At 38.9% G+C, this 16,780-nt stretch overlaps 1 protein-coding gene across 2 annotated transcripts in view; it reads left to right on the top strand.

Annotated features, from left to right (window-relative positions):
• Positions 1–16,780, top strand: part of LOC149565277 (uncharacterized) — a 240,966-nt gene that overhangs the window by 121,991 nt on the left and 102,195 nt on the right. For both annotated transcript variants that reach the window (XM_089818818.1, XM_089818817.1), the window contains exons 3-4: positions 14,812–14,907; positions 15,087–15,214. In XM_089818818.1, coding sequence (XP_089674944.1) covers positions 14,812–14,907; positions 15,087–15,214 — 224 coding nt within the window. The remainder of the gene's footprint in view (positions 1–14,811; positions 14,908–15,086; positions 15,215–16,780) is intronic.

Below are 16,780 nucleotides of genomic sequence, written 5' to 3'. Positions count from 1 at the left end.
AATATGCTTGATAAGATAAGATCCATGATGATTTACAATGATCCCAGACGGGATATAAATACTATCCGCCGAACCTTTCCGAAGGAGTCCGTCGGCCACAAACATTATGTCCGCTACAAACTATTTACCCGTTGGCTACAAAATATAGAAACATTGACAACAATCACCCCGTCGGCTACAGAAACACCGACGACAATCACTCCATTGGCTGACACAGTTTCTACCGACGACATCATCCCCCCCCCCCCCCCCCCCAAGAGAAAAAGTCGTTTCCGGACAACAATTACAAAATATCTGAGATAAATTAACAACCAAAATACATTAACAGAGTGACTATAACAAAAAACTGCTTCTGTCACATCACTTCCACATTCATCCTGTTACATCTGTAGCCTCTGCTAACACAATACTGTCTCCTCAAGCTGACCTTGATAGCCACCCGTGCTGCTTTCTCTGCTTCCAACATTGGGTCCACTGAGCTAAGTGTCGTTGTACTGCCTTTTGGATGACCCACTCCTCCTGAGCTCTCTATGCATCCACCAAGACAGCCTCTCGGCCAACACCTACTCCAGTGCCTCTGGTACACAAACACTCCATTCCTGCAGCAACTTCAAGTCTTCTCAATTGGTCACACTTCACATGATTGATATCCGCAACGACTGGGGGTCCAGGGGGCAACGCCCCTGGCGGGGTTGAGGGGCAGCGCCCCAGGTGCACTCCCTGCCCCTCGCCGCTAAGACCAAATTAACACTCCGAAACTCACACAAAACTGCATGGAATACACTGTTTCTGTCGTTTTTTGCTGATTCCACACTCTTTCTGGCAACCATTGATGCTACCCCTTCCCTTTGGCATCATCTGCTACTCATTCCGAACTGTGCCAATCCGTCGTCGTTTTTTTTTATTTTTTAGAAAACTCCTCACACCCATCTTCTACTCTGCTGGAAAAGAGATACAAAACTCAAACAATCTCGCAAGGAAAGACAACACCAGTTATACCCGCGGAGAGTAAGACCAGGGAGCCTCTTTGTCGTCTGAGGCCGTCGATTTGCAACTGCCTTTTCGCGGCTTTTCAGAAGGCACTGCGAATGAATGCCAATGTCACTGCCACAAACCTGTGCCGAAAGACAGTGGTGTGCTTACTTCGTGCGTATAGGTTTGCTACGTCCCATGGAAAAGAGGAAGATCACGCGTGGGAAGAATAGAGGAAGCCCGCAGAAGGCAATTGAATAGTCTGCACAAAAGGGAAAAACTCATGCGTGGAAGAAAGATGAAGTCCGCGGGGGAAGTCTTGTCCGATAAAAAGCTCCTCGGGAAGACTAAAGACTCTGCGGAAATGTGAGAAGACCTCGCGGACGGTCTATCCGCGGGACCCAGTGTGCAGACAGGTGCCCGCGGGCATCTTCCGCGGACAGATGCCGGTGGAAGTTGGCCGCGGAGCAATCTCCGGAGGAGATATGCCTGCGGGCCATCTCCCATGGAGAGTTACCCGTGGGGAACATGTCCATGGGGCATCTCCTGCGGAGAGTTACCCGTGGCCTAGTTAGCTTTTTTTTTTGCCAAAATAAAGAAGAACGACACCTCAATTTTGCCTCCAGGCATCGCATTTTGCAACGATGACGACAAGGGAATCATCTGATCATTCTGCGACGACATCTTCCTGGCATAGTAGGATCCGTTGACTGTGTGAGGTACATCTTGCTCGTCCAACGTCCCTAACTTTATCACTCGATTGTCGCCGACCTCCCAAATCTGATATGGTCCAACCCATCTTGCCTTAAACCTTTTCTATTTGATTTCATTCCGACTGTCGTACTTGAGTACCAACTGCCCCGACTGAAACCTGTTGAGTTTGTCATGCCACGCCTTATGTTTATTCTGTGTCACCTCTGTCGCCCACTGTGCCTGCGGTCGTCGCGCATCTAGCTTATTTCCTTGCTGTCGGTACCCTTCAAGTAATTTTATGGTGCGATGCATTCTTTTCTTCCTGCCCGGTCCGTTCACCGTGTACCGAATGGTGGGATCTTTCTTTTTTCTGAGTTTGGACTGTATGTTCTTCCCCTCAGCTTCAGGCATAACTGCCTTTCCTTCTTTCGCTGGTCTGTATTCCTTCAGACACTCATTTTCCTCTTTTTTCTCACCTTCGTCGACCCTTAGCATATTACAACTTGGAAAGAGTTTGTAGTCTTCTATTTGCCAATGGTAAAGGCCATTCACCGAGTCTAGGTCGTCGTCATTCGATCCTCCTAGTGTCAATACTCCTTTGTCGTCTAGTTCCATTCTCCTCTTTCCTTCATCATCTTTTCTTTCGTCGTCACTGTCGGCTTCACCTTCTGAGTTTGATGATGCTGCCTCCTCATCTACCATTTGCGTGTGCAGGTCAATTATGAATCTTTTGCCTCCGCGCTCCGTTGATAAGGTATTTCGTTTCCAATGATGTTTTACTTTTGCTTGCACCAACCAATTCCGTCCCAGAATAGCATCATATCCTTTTCTTTTCAATGGAATGACTACGAAATCCAATAAAAATGGCTGTGTTCCAATAGTTACCGGTTGCGCCCTTAAGGTTCCCAACGGTTTGATCCCATGCTGGTCTGCCATGAGCAACTGGAATGTAGGTGGCCACAGTGTCGGCTTTCCCAACTTCTTCCAAGTATCCTTCGGCAACACATTCACGCCGGACCCTCCGTCGACAATTGTCTATCAAAACATTTTCCAAAATCTCCATCTCGACAACTGTCGGATGCTGTCCGGATGTGAGTGCCAGCAGCATTGGGTCTGTTGCCGTCATTGGACTACTGTCCCTTCCTGTGTCCTCCGTTGCTTTCGTAAATGGTGTATGATTCAGAATGGCCGTCCGTAATTGGGGCATTTTGAGGTCACTTATCTTGACCAGTGTCTCTGATTGTAAGATCCGTCGTACAATGTTTTGTTCTACGAAGTTCCTTGCCAAGGTGCTGGTGATGTCCTTCAACTGAGATGTCCCTGCCGACGATGCGTTTCCAATTTCCGCCTGCACTTCCCCCAATTTTCTTTTTTCCTCTGTCGACAGTTTTGCTTGCCTCCGCGTAATTGCCAGAACCTCCTCTTCATCCATGCCAACAGTGATCAAGTTTACTCTAGACTTTGGGCACTTGGCATCTTCATGGTCGCCAGGTCCGCACCATCTGCATAATAATTTTGGTGTGTTTGCCGCTGTACAATTCTGTGCAAAATGACCCCACAAATTACATGCTCGGCATTGAACGATCGGTCGTCCGTTTGCATCATACTAGGTTCGACTTCGGTTCCCATTATTATTGTTATTATTCGCATTGTTGTTATTTTGCCCTCTGTTATTATTTCGGTACCCTTCGGATGTGGCACCATCAATGTTTGCATTTCCGTTCCCTCCTGACGTGGAAGCTGCCTGTGTAAGAAGCACCTATGGAGATCCTCTTGTCTTCATGTTAAAGGGGCACTCCTTTTTTGAATGGCCCATGATCTGACAAATGTCGCAGAATTGGTTCTTTGGACAGGATCCTTTAGTGTGACTGTTGGTCTTACACTCTGTGCACCACAGCTCACTGCCTTTTGGCTCCTTCTGCATGTTTTTAAACTCCATGCAGATCATGTCCTTCTGTAAGGCGCGAACCTTCTTGCTACTGCCTTCATCGTCGCTGCTATCTTCTCCGGCAAGCTCGTCGTCATCAGAATTAGATGAGCTAGTGTTCTTCTTTGTTTTTTGCTCACTTTCGAGGTCCAATGCTCTGTTATAAGCTTCCGTGTATGACGACGGCGGCACAATTTTCATTTTCTTTCGCAACTTCGAGCGTAGGCCTTCTACGAACCACCTTTTCTGAAGTCCGTCCGCCAGCTTATTTTCCATTTTGTTTATCAAATCTTTTAATTTCCTGGCGTAGACGCGGACAGTTTCATTCTTTCCTTGCTTGGTATTGAAGATCTTTGCGAAAATTTCATTATCATCACGCAACAGTTGAAATTCGTTCAGAAACTCCTTTTTGATGTTATTCCAACTGTCTAGCTTCTGCGGATCCGTACTAGTAAACCACTCAATTGCCACGCCTCGTAGGGTGGCCGGAAATTGCCTCATCTAGTCATCTTCATCAGTTATGCCATTTTCCCTTCAGATCGTTTCACATGTTTTGCAGTGTTGAATGGGATTGGCCGTAGCATCGCCATCGAACTTAGGTAGTTTTTCTTTTGGTCCCGCCATCATGATTGGTTTTTGTAAACAGGCGTTGCTCGGTCCTGCGACATTGGCGCTCTTCACTCCCACACCGGCAGTTTGCACTCCCACACCGACGGACTGCACTCCTACACCGGCGGATTGTTTTCCCACATCGTCAGACTCAACAGTTGCGAACCTTGGTGAAGATAGTTGTCCCCTACGGAAGTATATCCCGGATGAAGAGTTCACTCCACGCTCTTGCTCCGTTGGCACTCCGAGCCATGCGAGTTGATGCTCTTTCGTTTGGATTCTCTTCCCTCAGCGAACACAAATTCAAAAACTCCTCCCGTGCTTCTTCCACCAATTCCACCCGCTACCGAGTTTCCTCCAACAATTCTTCTATGCTCTGATTTCCGTCGTCAATCTTCTAGAATCTCCTTCGGCGTTCAGCTTGCTGTGCCTGAGTTAAATTTTCTTGCGCAGTACAGATTCCATCTTTTCCCTTGACTTTATTTCGATCCTGGTTAAGCTGATTTGGCATTAATCTTCAGTCCTCCCACCTTCCAGGTTCATAGGGAAACGGTGCCAAATGTTCACTATACAGGTAAAATAAAAGAACGCATACAGACAATGGAACACGAACAACAGAATTCCTTAGATTATTCACAGATGCCAAAACATTACAATATGCTTGATAAGATAAGATCCATGATGATTTACAATGATTCCAGACGGGATATAAATACTATAAGCCGAACCTTCCCGAAGGAGTTCGTTGGCCACAAACATTATGTCCGCTACAAACTATTTACCCATTGGCTACAGAATACAGAAACACCGACGACAATCACCCCGTCGGCTACAGAAACATCGACGACAATCACTCCGTCAGCTGACACAGTTTCTACCGACGACAACGGTTCTGGTGTATTTGGCTGCATCATGTATTTACCAAAGTTCTGTCTAGAAAACAATAATTGGCTTCTATTATTCTTGGGACCTTTCTTCTGCATTGGGCTGTGACTAATGGAATTTTGATTTTGTTAGAGTGATTTACCAAAGCCCTCCCAACCTCTCCTAAAGCAAAATGAATTAGCATTTTGTTTTACTGAGAAGCCCTAACCAAAAATGCATTTGAAGAAGAATTTTTATTGTATGAATTTAGTGATGAATATTTACAAGCTTTATAAGTTTTTGTAATGTTTGCTGAATTTCAAACTCCACCGAAATACGGGGAATCTTGTGACTTAGCAAACTAGAGTTCATTTGTTGTTTATTCATTGGTGCAACGTTGATTAAATTTGTGCATAGCTCTTTCAAAGAGGCTGACTATTTCTGTTCATGTGGTCAAAACCTTACATCCATACTTGTCTGTAATCTGTTCATGTTTCAGCATTTTACTGAATGAAATTGTTGCTGTTATCAGTCAGTAACTAGTATAGTTGGCATGTAAGAAATTCGATTCAATTTGGGGGTATCGGAATGGAGACTAGAATCGAGAACTTAGACACCTAATTTTATCACTATCAAAATATCTCTGATCAGTGATGAAGTATCCTACTATCAGTATCAAAGATTTAGAACCTTTCCCCCAGCATTCACTAGACCAGGGAAGAGGAAATGTAAAATGTTCTGATATGCAATTGATGAATTTTGATGAATCATGATGATTCATGATGATCTTTGAAGGCAACTGTCATAAATTCATAATAGTTGTCAGCTAACTATTGTATCAAGGTTCTGCACGAGGATGCAATTTTGTCCTCATTTTGCATTCAAATCAGTCAAATTTAATAGAAATCACTTTTGTACTCATTGGATAAATTGTGTCACTGAATTATGGCAAAATAAACTATTTCTTATTGAAATTTAAGCAATCTTTTAAGTTGCCAAGATTTCGCCGATTCAAGTTTTTTGAGTCTGGTGAGTTCTTACTTTTTCTGAGTTTTCAATTTATGGGATGTGCGTATCTATTTTCTGTTTGTTAATGGATGCCAAATAGCAATGGGAAAACATTGCTATCTAAGACAAACCAATCAAGTATCAGAAATTGACACATCAGAAATCTCTACAGAGAGTGTTTGATAGAATACTCATGTATTAGACCTTGTGTGCACAAGTGCAAGTTTTGGTGTAGGATCTGGCATGGGTCTTTACAGTTTGAAAGCTTCTTTGCAAAGATAACAATGAAAATATTGATAAGGAAATTGGATCCTTACAGAGAATTATCAATGTATTTATTTATCTTAGACTTGAACTTTGTTCAGATCAGAATGTATATCTAATAGTGATGACAGTGTTGACTGGAGTAATCGTTTATGCCCTGTTATTGGTTCTGATTATTTTCCAGTCATTGGTAGCAAGAGGATATAAACAGTGTAACATGGGGATGCGTCCCCCCCCAAACTGAGCCGTTTTGGAGACGGGGACATCCTTGGGACGGGGGGACGGCGTCTCGACGTTTCGGGCGGCGCCACTTAGAGCGCCACTGCCACCAGAGACGGCGAGACGTCTCCGAGACGGCTAGAGGTCTCCGAGACGGCTAGAGGTCTCTGAGTGTGGGGGTGCGGGGGGACGCCAAGGAGTCTTCATTGATTTGACATTTTGATTTGGACTCTTGGAGACTTGTAGTTTTTGTTTACATTATATACTTATTTTGATATCATGATTCATGGCACATGATACTTATTGTAATCATCTTTATGTCATGACTCATATGATCATTGATTACTATTAGATAGTAGAATCTAGATACTCATACTATTGGTTTGAAGGCTGATATATAGAGTTTAGACTAATATTTATTATTTGCTGATGTTCAATGTTTAATGTTCATTGTTTGTTTGTCATTTGATCATGAATCATGATATTCCAGTTGATATGGTATATGCTATACCATATGTATAGTATATACACCCGTACTCCTTCCACCATCCCCCCATCCCCCGCTGCCGTCGCCCCGCCGTCCCCCTGCCGTCCCCAAATCAAGGCCCCTCTGTCCGCCCATCTCGGAAACTTGTCCCCCCGTCCCCCCATCTCCCAAGGTGGTGTAAATATGGATATAAATATACGTATGAATAGTCAATGTCCACGGAGGGACATGACTTTCCCGTGGCATATGCCACTGAGGGACATGACTCTCCCATGGCATATGCCAAAGAGAGTCGTGGCCCTCCGTGGCTTGATTAAAACCATCATAGACATCGATTTGTTACTATCGGTTATTTGTTACTATTGGTTAGTATAGCAGTCATGCAATTTCATCAAGATATTTACACTAATACAATTATATATTTAAGCAAGTTTATATATGTATGTATCTATGTATGTACATTATTATATCTCAATTGCACATATATATAATTATATTAATAATCTGATAATTTCAATCTGAATGAATTTATAATCTTAACACTCCCTCTTAGAAGAAGGAGGATTGAAATCATTTAACTCAGCAATGCACAAGAATCAATTTTAGATGATGAAGATAATGAAGTCTTCAATTCATCATAATTAGAATACAACCATTATCACAATTCCAGACTAGTTTGGAGTTAGATCCAATGATAACATTTATATCAAGATATCCAACACAATCTAGGATTTCAACTTAATGTAGTCAATCTTGATACAAACATCATCAAGTGTTTTAACCAATATAGTGACACATGATAACCGGTCAAGCTATTGATAAGATTGTCACCTTACAATAGCGACCATATTTGCATAAAAGATCATCATCTTTTATGCCACAACACATCCACAATATTGCAATATTGATTTTATTTAAATATTCATGAATAAAATTACATAATACGAGATTCTAATCTCGAGTTACAGTTTAGTCATACCAAATTTATTTATGAAGTATTCAATTTTCAACTTTGCAAGAGGCTTAGTAAAAATGTCTGCATTTTGTTCTTTAGTGCTAATGTAAATCAACTTGATAACATTTCTATCAATCATATCCCTTATATAGTTATAAGGAATTTCTATGTGCTTGGACCTATTATGGAAAACTGGATTAGCTGATAATTTAATACAACTTTGATTGTCACAGTGAATTATAGTGGGCTTTAGTGGTTTTCGAAATAGTCCATATAGAAGTTTCTTTAGCCATACTCTTTCACGTGCTCCCATAGAGGCGGTCATATATTCAGCTTCAATGGAGCTCTAAGCAATTGCTGACTGTTTTCTATTTAACTAGGATATCACGGCAGATCCAAGACTAAAACAACACCCTGTGATACTCTTACAATCAATAGAATTTCCTGCGCAGTCTGAATCATAATACCCATGAAGTTGTAGCTCTGCATTCATATACCTCAGCCCAAGTCCAATAGTTCCTCGTAAATATCTTAAAATATGCTTGGTAACCATTAGGTGGATCTTCGTAGGTTCACACATGAAATGACTTAACACATTCGTAGCATGGCAGATGTCTGGTCTTGTATTTACTAGGTACATAAGAGACCCAACAATTCAATGATAGTGAATTGGGTCAACATGTTCTGAATCTGCAGCTTTTCTTTTAAGCTTATGAAGGTTAGTTTCCATTGGAGTTGAAAGAGGCTTACAGTCGATCATCTAGAATCTGGTCAATATGTCAATAGTGTATTTTCCTTGATTTAAGAAAATATAGTTCTCTTTTTGCCACACTTTTAGACCTAGGAAATAATGTAGAAGTCCAAGATCCTTCATATGAAATTCAGCTATGAGGTCTTGTTTGCATTTAGCTATAAGGTGGTTTGCACTTGTTATCAATAAGTCATCAACATAAAGAACAAGAATTAACATGTCATCATTAGTTATTTTGAAATATATTTTAGGATCAGTTTCATTTTTAGAGTATCCTAACTTGGAGAGATAGCTGTCTATCCTCTCATACCAAGCCCTAGGAGCTTGCTTAAGGCCATAGAGAGCTTTCTTTAGTTTGCATACATAATGCTTCCTATCATGTGTGGTGAACCCTTTAGGTCATTTTGTATATACTTCCTTGTCATTTATGCCGTTTAAGAAGGCTGCGTTTAAATCCATTTGTTGTATTTTCCATCCTTTGGATGCAACAATGACAATTATCGTTCTTATAGAGGTGTAACGTGCAACTGGAGCAAATGTTTCTTCATAATCAATTCCAACCTTTTCAGAAAAATCTCTTGCTACAAATCTGGCTTTGTGTTTTTCAGTGCTTCCATTAGTTGCATACTTGATTTTAAATATCCATTTTGAAGATACAACTGATTTGTCTTTAGGTCTAGGAACAATATCCTAGACATCATTTTTTAGAATGGATTGATATTCTTCTACCATTGCATCTTTCCATGCTTGACTTTTTAAGGCCTCCTCAACATTAGTTGGTTCTATTTATGTGAGTTTTGTTACTAAGCCAACATACCATTTTAGATTTCTTGTTTTCTTTTTTTCTCTAGAAATCTCATTTGGTTCTATATTGTTCTCTTCAATCATTTTTCTGGCCCATAATGGTCTTGTCTAGTGATTTAAAACTTCATCATTTTCAGTATTAGATGCAGATTTGTTTCGTTCTTCATGAGAACTCTCCCTCAAATTTCCGATTGAATTATCTTCTATTGTTCTCCCTCTGATTCCCAGTATTATGATCATTTTCTATGCTGAACTCCCTCCGATTCTCAATTTCCTTGTCTTCTTTGTTTAAGGATGTTTTGAAAGCGACATCTTCATCAAACTTAACATCCTTGCTGATTTCAATAGACTTTTGTCTTGGAATATAAACTCTGTATCCCTTAGTTATTTCACTGTAGCTAACAAATATGCCTTTCTTTACGGAAGGTTCTACTTTAGACCTTTTCTTTTCGGGAATGTGAATGTAGACTGGACAACTGAAAATTCTTAAATGACTAAGATTTGGTTTGATCCTTGTGAAGGCTTCTTTGTGAGTTACATTTTCTAATGTTGCATGAGGGCTTTTGTTTTGAATGTATATTGCTGTACTTGCTGCTTCAGCCTAGAAAGACATAGGGAGATTTTGGTCGTGAATCATGGCTTTTGCTGCTTTTATAATAGTTCTATTTTTTCTTTTTGCAACCCCATTTTGTTTAGCATTATAAAGTACTGTAGTCTCCCTCTAAATCCCAATAGAAATACAAAATTCTTTGAAGATGTTAGATGTGTACTCACCTCCATTATCTAACCTTAATGTTTTTATTTTCTTTCCGGTGTGATTTTCCACAAGGGCTTTAAATTCTTAGATTTTTGTAAAACTTCATTAGATTCTTTAAATTTGAGAAAGTATTGTTACAAGATTCAAGAAGAATTGGCAGATTAACGGATTTTCGGATGATTCATTGATTAACAGAGGAACAAATGTGTTCCTTATAAAGAATTACAAGGACGTTGTTTCTAAAAGAAACAACGTAGACTGAAGACGGAATTATAAACAAAACTAGAGACAGGATAGGAAACATTCCTATCTGGACTGAAGAAAAAAGAGACAGGATAGGAAACATTCCTATCTAGACTGAAAGACGGACTACAGACAAGTAGTTGACTATTATAGAAAGTATAAGATATTATCTTAATACCCTCCCTTAATGGTCAACGTACGAATGTTGGAACATTCTGGGATAATTGAGACCCTCCCTGGATCTACAGAATGCTGAAACCAAGAAGCTTTGCCAAAAGAGTGCTATGACTCAAAATAAGTTGCATTTACAAAACTTCGTTTTTGTGGAAAAAACGGTAAAACCCAGAATCTCATGCAACCTTGCGTATTAGAGACAACTTGAAATGATTTTTGAGGAGAAAATCAACAAACCCAGAATCTCACACAACCTTGCGTATTACAGACAACTTGAAATGATTTTTGAGGAGAAAAACGGTAAAACCCAGAATCTCACGCAACTTTGCGTATTACAGACAACTTGAAATGATTTTTGAGGAGAAAATCAACAAACCCAGAATCTCACGCAACCTTGCGTATTATAGACAACTTGAAATGATTTTTGAGGAGAAAATCAACAAACCCATAATCTCACGCAACCTTGCGTATTACAGACAACTTGAAATGATTTTTGAGGAGAAAATCAACAAACCCAAAATCTCATAAACAAATTCAGAAGACGAAAAATGCAGCTTCGCCTTGATCAGGACCTGGAGAAGTCGGATGCTGCGTAACACCCAGAACAGGTTGATCGGTGTTTCAATATTCGAAGATTGCGATGATGCGCTGCTTCCAGGTTCCATAATTGCGACCATTGAATTTGGAATTATGCTCGAGCAGAATATTTGTCAGAGATGCCATGGCACGTTTTCCAATGAAAACTGTGAAAATTTGTGAAGGCACGTTCTTCGAGGCAAAAATACGAAAGACCCAGAAGAATCAGAGAATGACTCAAAAGAGAGCTTGAAAAACCCAGAAGGAATCTGCTGTCGTTTTTTGGATCCGTTGGCTCGAAAATCGAGGCACAAAAATCGAGGCACCCAGAAAAAACGGACGACAACCCAGTTGAGCTCTCGAAAAACCCACCAAGAATCTCCAAACAAAATATTTTTTCGACCCCAAAAATTAGGGTTTCGAAAAAAAAGGCCCTAGCTGAAAAAAGCTTGAAAAAACTTCAGATTTCTTGATAAAAAATGGCAGATTTTTCTTCAAGGATCGATGTGCATGGACGAATGGGGATAGAGTGTGCTGAACAAACACAGGCAGACCCGAGTTCGGGAATTTCTCTAGTTCGAAAACCCTAAGCGGGTTTTAGAGAAATTCAACAGAAATAATTTTGAAAAAATTTAAACAAATAATTTCAAGAAGAAATTATAAATTTTTTCGAAAAAATTTAAGTAATAGCTCTGATACCATGTTACAAGATTCAAGAAGAGTTGGCAGATTAACGGATTTTCGGATGATTCATTGATTAACAGAGGAACAAATGTGTTCCTTATAAAGAATTACAAGGACGTTGTTTCTAAAAGAAACAACGTAGACTGAAGACGGAATTAGAAACAAAACTAGAGACAGGATAGGAAACATTCCTATCTGGACTGAAGAAAAAAGAGACGGGATAGGAAACATTCCTATCTAGACTGAAAGACGGACTACAGACAAGTAGTTGACTATTATAGAAAGTATAAGATATTATCTTAATAAGTATATCCATGTTTTCCTACAGTAATCATCAATGAAAGTCACATAGTACAATAATCCCCCTAGTGAAGGTGTTGACATGGGTCCACACAAGTCGGTGTGGACAAGTTCTAGTACAATTTTAGACTTGTGTTTACTTAATGGAAAATATCCTTTATTATTTTTTTCCTAGGGCACATCCTTTACATATGCTAACTTGATCTGATTTGAGATTAGATATGCCTGTAGTGATTTTCCCTATGGTAGGAAGGGCACTAAAGCCAAGGTTCCCTAACCTTCTATGCCAAAGTTCATTTAATTTATGGACTTAATGATTTAGTGCATTAGGTTTTGCCTTAATACTTAATTTGTACAGGTTTCCATCTCTTGATCCTATACTAATGGTGTTCTTTATGTTAGAGTTTTTAAGCCATAGTAACACTTTATCCTTATTGAATTTGACATGATATCCTTGGTCGGCTAGACCCGAAATGGAGATTAGGTTTCTTTTTATCCCTAGTACAAATAGTACATCTTTTAATTGAAGAGTTTCTCCTGTTTTTATTTGTAAGGCGCAGGTCCCAATTCCTTTTACTGGATAAGTAGAATTATCTCCAATTGTTACTTCTCCTGAGTAGTACTCTTTGAATGTTTCAAACTGATTTCTGAATCTAGTTATATGTCTTGAAGCTCCGCTATTGGTTATCCAATTATTATTACTTCTATTTTATTGACTTGACAAGGCTAAATAGAATAGAGGATTTGCAACTTCATGAGACTCAGCTAGAGTGACTTGATATTCCTTCCTTTCTGGACAAAATCTTCAGATGTGACCAAACGTATCACATCGATAGCATTGTACTTTGGATAGATCTCTTTCTTTGTGGATTTTAGAGTTATTTCCTCTTTTGGGTTTGAATTTTCTCTTTTTTCCTTTGTTTCCAGAGTTTGTATGTGGTGCTGGGATCTCTCCTTCCTTATTTGTGTAGATTCCTCTTGATATTAGCCGCAACACCTCTTGAGTGCATTCATTCTTTAGTTGATCAAATTTTGGAAGACAAGGTTGACTTACACATTGAATGAATGATTCCCACGATATAGTAGTCCTCTTAGAGAGATTAGTGAAAGTTTTGAGTCGTCTACATTGTTTCCAATGGTGTCAAGTTGATTCTTTATTTCAGCAATCCTTAAGAAGTAAGTCGTTACTGCCTCTCTTCTGTTTATTTTTATGTTCATGAGTTGCTTCTTTAAGGTCAATATTCTGCTTGCATTGTTTATTTCAAATGTATCTTTTATAGTTTTGAATACATCATAAGCTGTTTTCAATCTCACTATTGAAGGGAGAATATGATTTCTAACAGCATCGATTTTAATTTTCTTGGCTTTTCTATTTTGTTTGTTCCAAGTTGTTCTTTCAGGTTCTTCAGGCATCTTTAGATCTTCTTTTATGAAGGATTCTAACTCAAATTCTTCAAGTAATGCAATAGTCCGTCTTTTCCATGAAGAGAAATTTCCAGCCCCTTCTACTCTATCTTCTACTTTGATCCCGTTCACCATTTTATTCTGACTGATATGTTTCCAATGGATAATCCAAACTCGTCTCTGAACTTGTCTGTAATAATAAATTTTCAAATTGATTTTCCTCTAATGAGGCTTTGGTACCGTGACAAGGAAATTGGATCTTTATAGAGAATTATCAATGTATTTATCTCAGACTTGAACTTTGTTCAGATCAGAGTGTATATCCAACAGTGATGATAGTGTTGAGTGACTGGAGTAATCGTTTATGCCTTGTTATTGTTTCTGATTATTTTCCAGTCACCGGTAGCAAGAGGATATAAATATAGGTATGAAGAGTCAATCTAAAACAATTGTAGACATCGATTTGTTACTATTGGTTAGTATAACAGTCATGCAATTTCATCAAGATATTTACACTAACACAATTATACATATAAGCAAGTTTATATATATATATATATATATATATATATATATGTACATTATATTATTAATCTGATAATTTCAATCTGAATGAATCTATAATCTTAACAAATATGACAAAACAATACAGACACAATAACTTCTGAAAGATTGCTCATGTTTAGGGTACAAGAAGTATGAAATTGTTGTTGTTGCTGATTCTTTTTTGATTCACATTCTAGCTGTTGTCTATAGCTTGTCGCTTGTTATCTTAGTTATATTTGTTTAATATGCATTTTGTGATCAAACAAGCAGTGATAGACTCTTTTCAATTAAAAAGCATTTGATTGCTTTCTAATTCTTATTTGGGTTTAGATGGATTGGAAAAGCTTGAATTAATAAGAGTTGTGTCAAAGAATTGAGATATATTGAGGTACAATCTTGAGAAATATATAAGGTAAAGGGAAAGAAATCCCGTTGTGTGCTTCCACAAGGGAGATCTCATACATTGAATTGGTATCTGGGAGGTGTGTTAACTAAAATCTAGAAAATAACTTTTACCTTTGTGGTAGAATCCTTTAAGGCTAATTCTTATCCATAAGCTTGATTTGTCATACAGGTTTTGTCTGATAAGAAAAAGAGATCTTTGTACGATAGGTATGGAGAGTCAGGTTTAGATGGAGCATTTGAAGATGCTGCTTATGGTCAACCTGAGGTAACCATATAATCCAAATCTCATGATAATGGCTGTAAAATATATCTAACAAATACCAATTTGAGAGAGAATATCCAGTCTATGGAATTAACTAGCTGTTGCTTTGTCAGTACATAGGTGGATTCTCTGAACAGGATTGTATAACAATGGCATTAACAGTTGTATTTTTGTCAATATAGGTTACTCCATTTGATGTGTTCGAATCCTTTTTCCCCGAAGACCGTAGAGAATATGAGTACTTTGATGATCTGGCAGGGAGTGGTTTTAAATATCAAAATAGTGGGCGTCAGCGGGGCAATGACATAAGGTGAGAATAAATTATGACATTGAAGTCAATTATGATGAGCCTCTAATAATGATTCATAAAATGGAATAACAGTAGTACTGATATTTTGGTGTAAAATTATACAAGAAAATTCTGGCAGCTGAAGAACTTTTCCTTTGAAGTTTCTCCTGATAGCATTTAGTATTACTGTATAAACTGTAACTTCATTTTGCAGATTTTTTTTTTTTTACAACTATTATTTCTTATATTATATTTCTTCAGAATTTTTATATGCCTTCTGGGAGGGCTAACAAATCATAAATAGTTTATCAGCTATGTCATAGGTAGATATTGTGTAGCCGATGGGTCCCTTTGGGAAGGTTCTTGTTATGTAGCCCTTCGGGAAGGTTCGTTTTATGTAGCCGACGGGCCTTTCGGTAATTGTCATGTAGCCGATGGACCCCTTCGGGAAGATTCTTCGGAAAGTATTTATACACCCTCTTGGGTCATTGTAAATCATCTGTATGTAACGTCTTTGGCATATGCGAATAATACAAGGAGTTCTGCTGTTCTTGTTCATTGTCTGTGTGCATTAATTTCTTTACCCCTGTACGGTAAACAAGCTAATCATAATTTACAATAACATTTTAGAATACCTAACTTTGCTATCTGTCATATTCTAAATGCTAGAGCAGTCTTGCAGATAGCCATAATCCATGTCTTGAGTAGTAAAAGAAATAAGAATTAAGATATCTTTTGAAGAGGAAAGATCAATCTTCTTGAATTCACACATCCTTTTTTCACCTTGTATTTTCTGCTGGAGCGCCAGCATGTGGTACAATCCCTTGGGGGCCAAAATTCATAATTTATTGTTGAACATCACTGAAACCAGATGAGAAAATGTTTCTCATCAGCTTGATCATGAGCCTCAGAAATACAGAGACTTTACAAAGCTTAGTGATGGGACACCTCACCCTACTCTGAAAGTTTTACTTTACATTTTGGATTTTTTTTCGTTTTTTTTAATGGTGTTCAGAATATAACGTGGTGAATTTTCAGCCAGCCTATTTTTGACTTAAATGTGGACTATAGTTAGCGTAAGTTACTTTGTAATATTTTGTTAAGTTGGCATTGGGATATGTAATATTTACTCACCAGCTTGTGATTGTAGCTAGGAGGCAGTTATGAGTAGTTATTGATGTTTGTTTTCTACTTGGCAACTATTGGATTCTTTAGGTAGATTTTTATAGTTAGGAAAAGTAGTCTGATTCTTGGCTGGTACTCCGATCCTGTGCCCCATTCTATTGGTGCTCTTCAACATGGCAATTTGTACTGGTTTCCCTGCTTCTTGGTCGAGACATATGATTTACCTGATTCATAAATCTGGGCTGGCTTCGGACCCCGGTAACTATAGGACCATCATGATTGGGCATACCTTTGCCAAGCTTTATGCCACGGTGCTGAACATTATCCTTACCACACAGATTGACAGGCGTCAATGTCGTACTAGTGGACAGGCTGGATTCTGTGTAGACTACCAGACCATGGATCATATCCTGACTTTACGGGCTATCATTGAGGAGGCCCGTCACCTATCTGCAAAAATCT

The sequence above is a fragment of the Cupressus sempervirens genome, chromosome 3, assembly GCF_028749045.1.
Source record: "Cupressus sempervirens isolate cs-2001-9-10 chromosome 3, ASM2874904v1, whole genome shotgun sequence".
Taxonomy (NCBI): Eukaryota; Viridiplantae; Streptophyta; class Pinopsida; order Cupressales; family Cupressaceae; genus Cupressus; species Cupressus sempervirens.
This window is presented reverse-complemented; position numbering and strand designations above follow the sequence as displayed.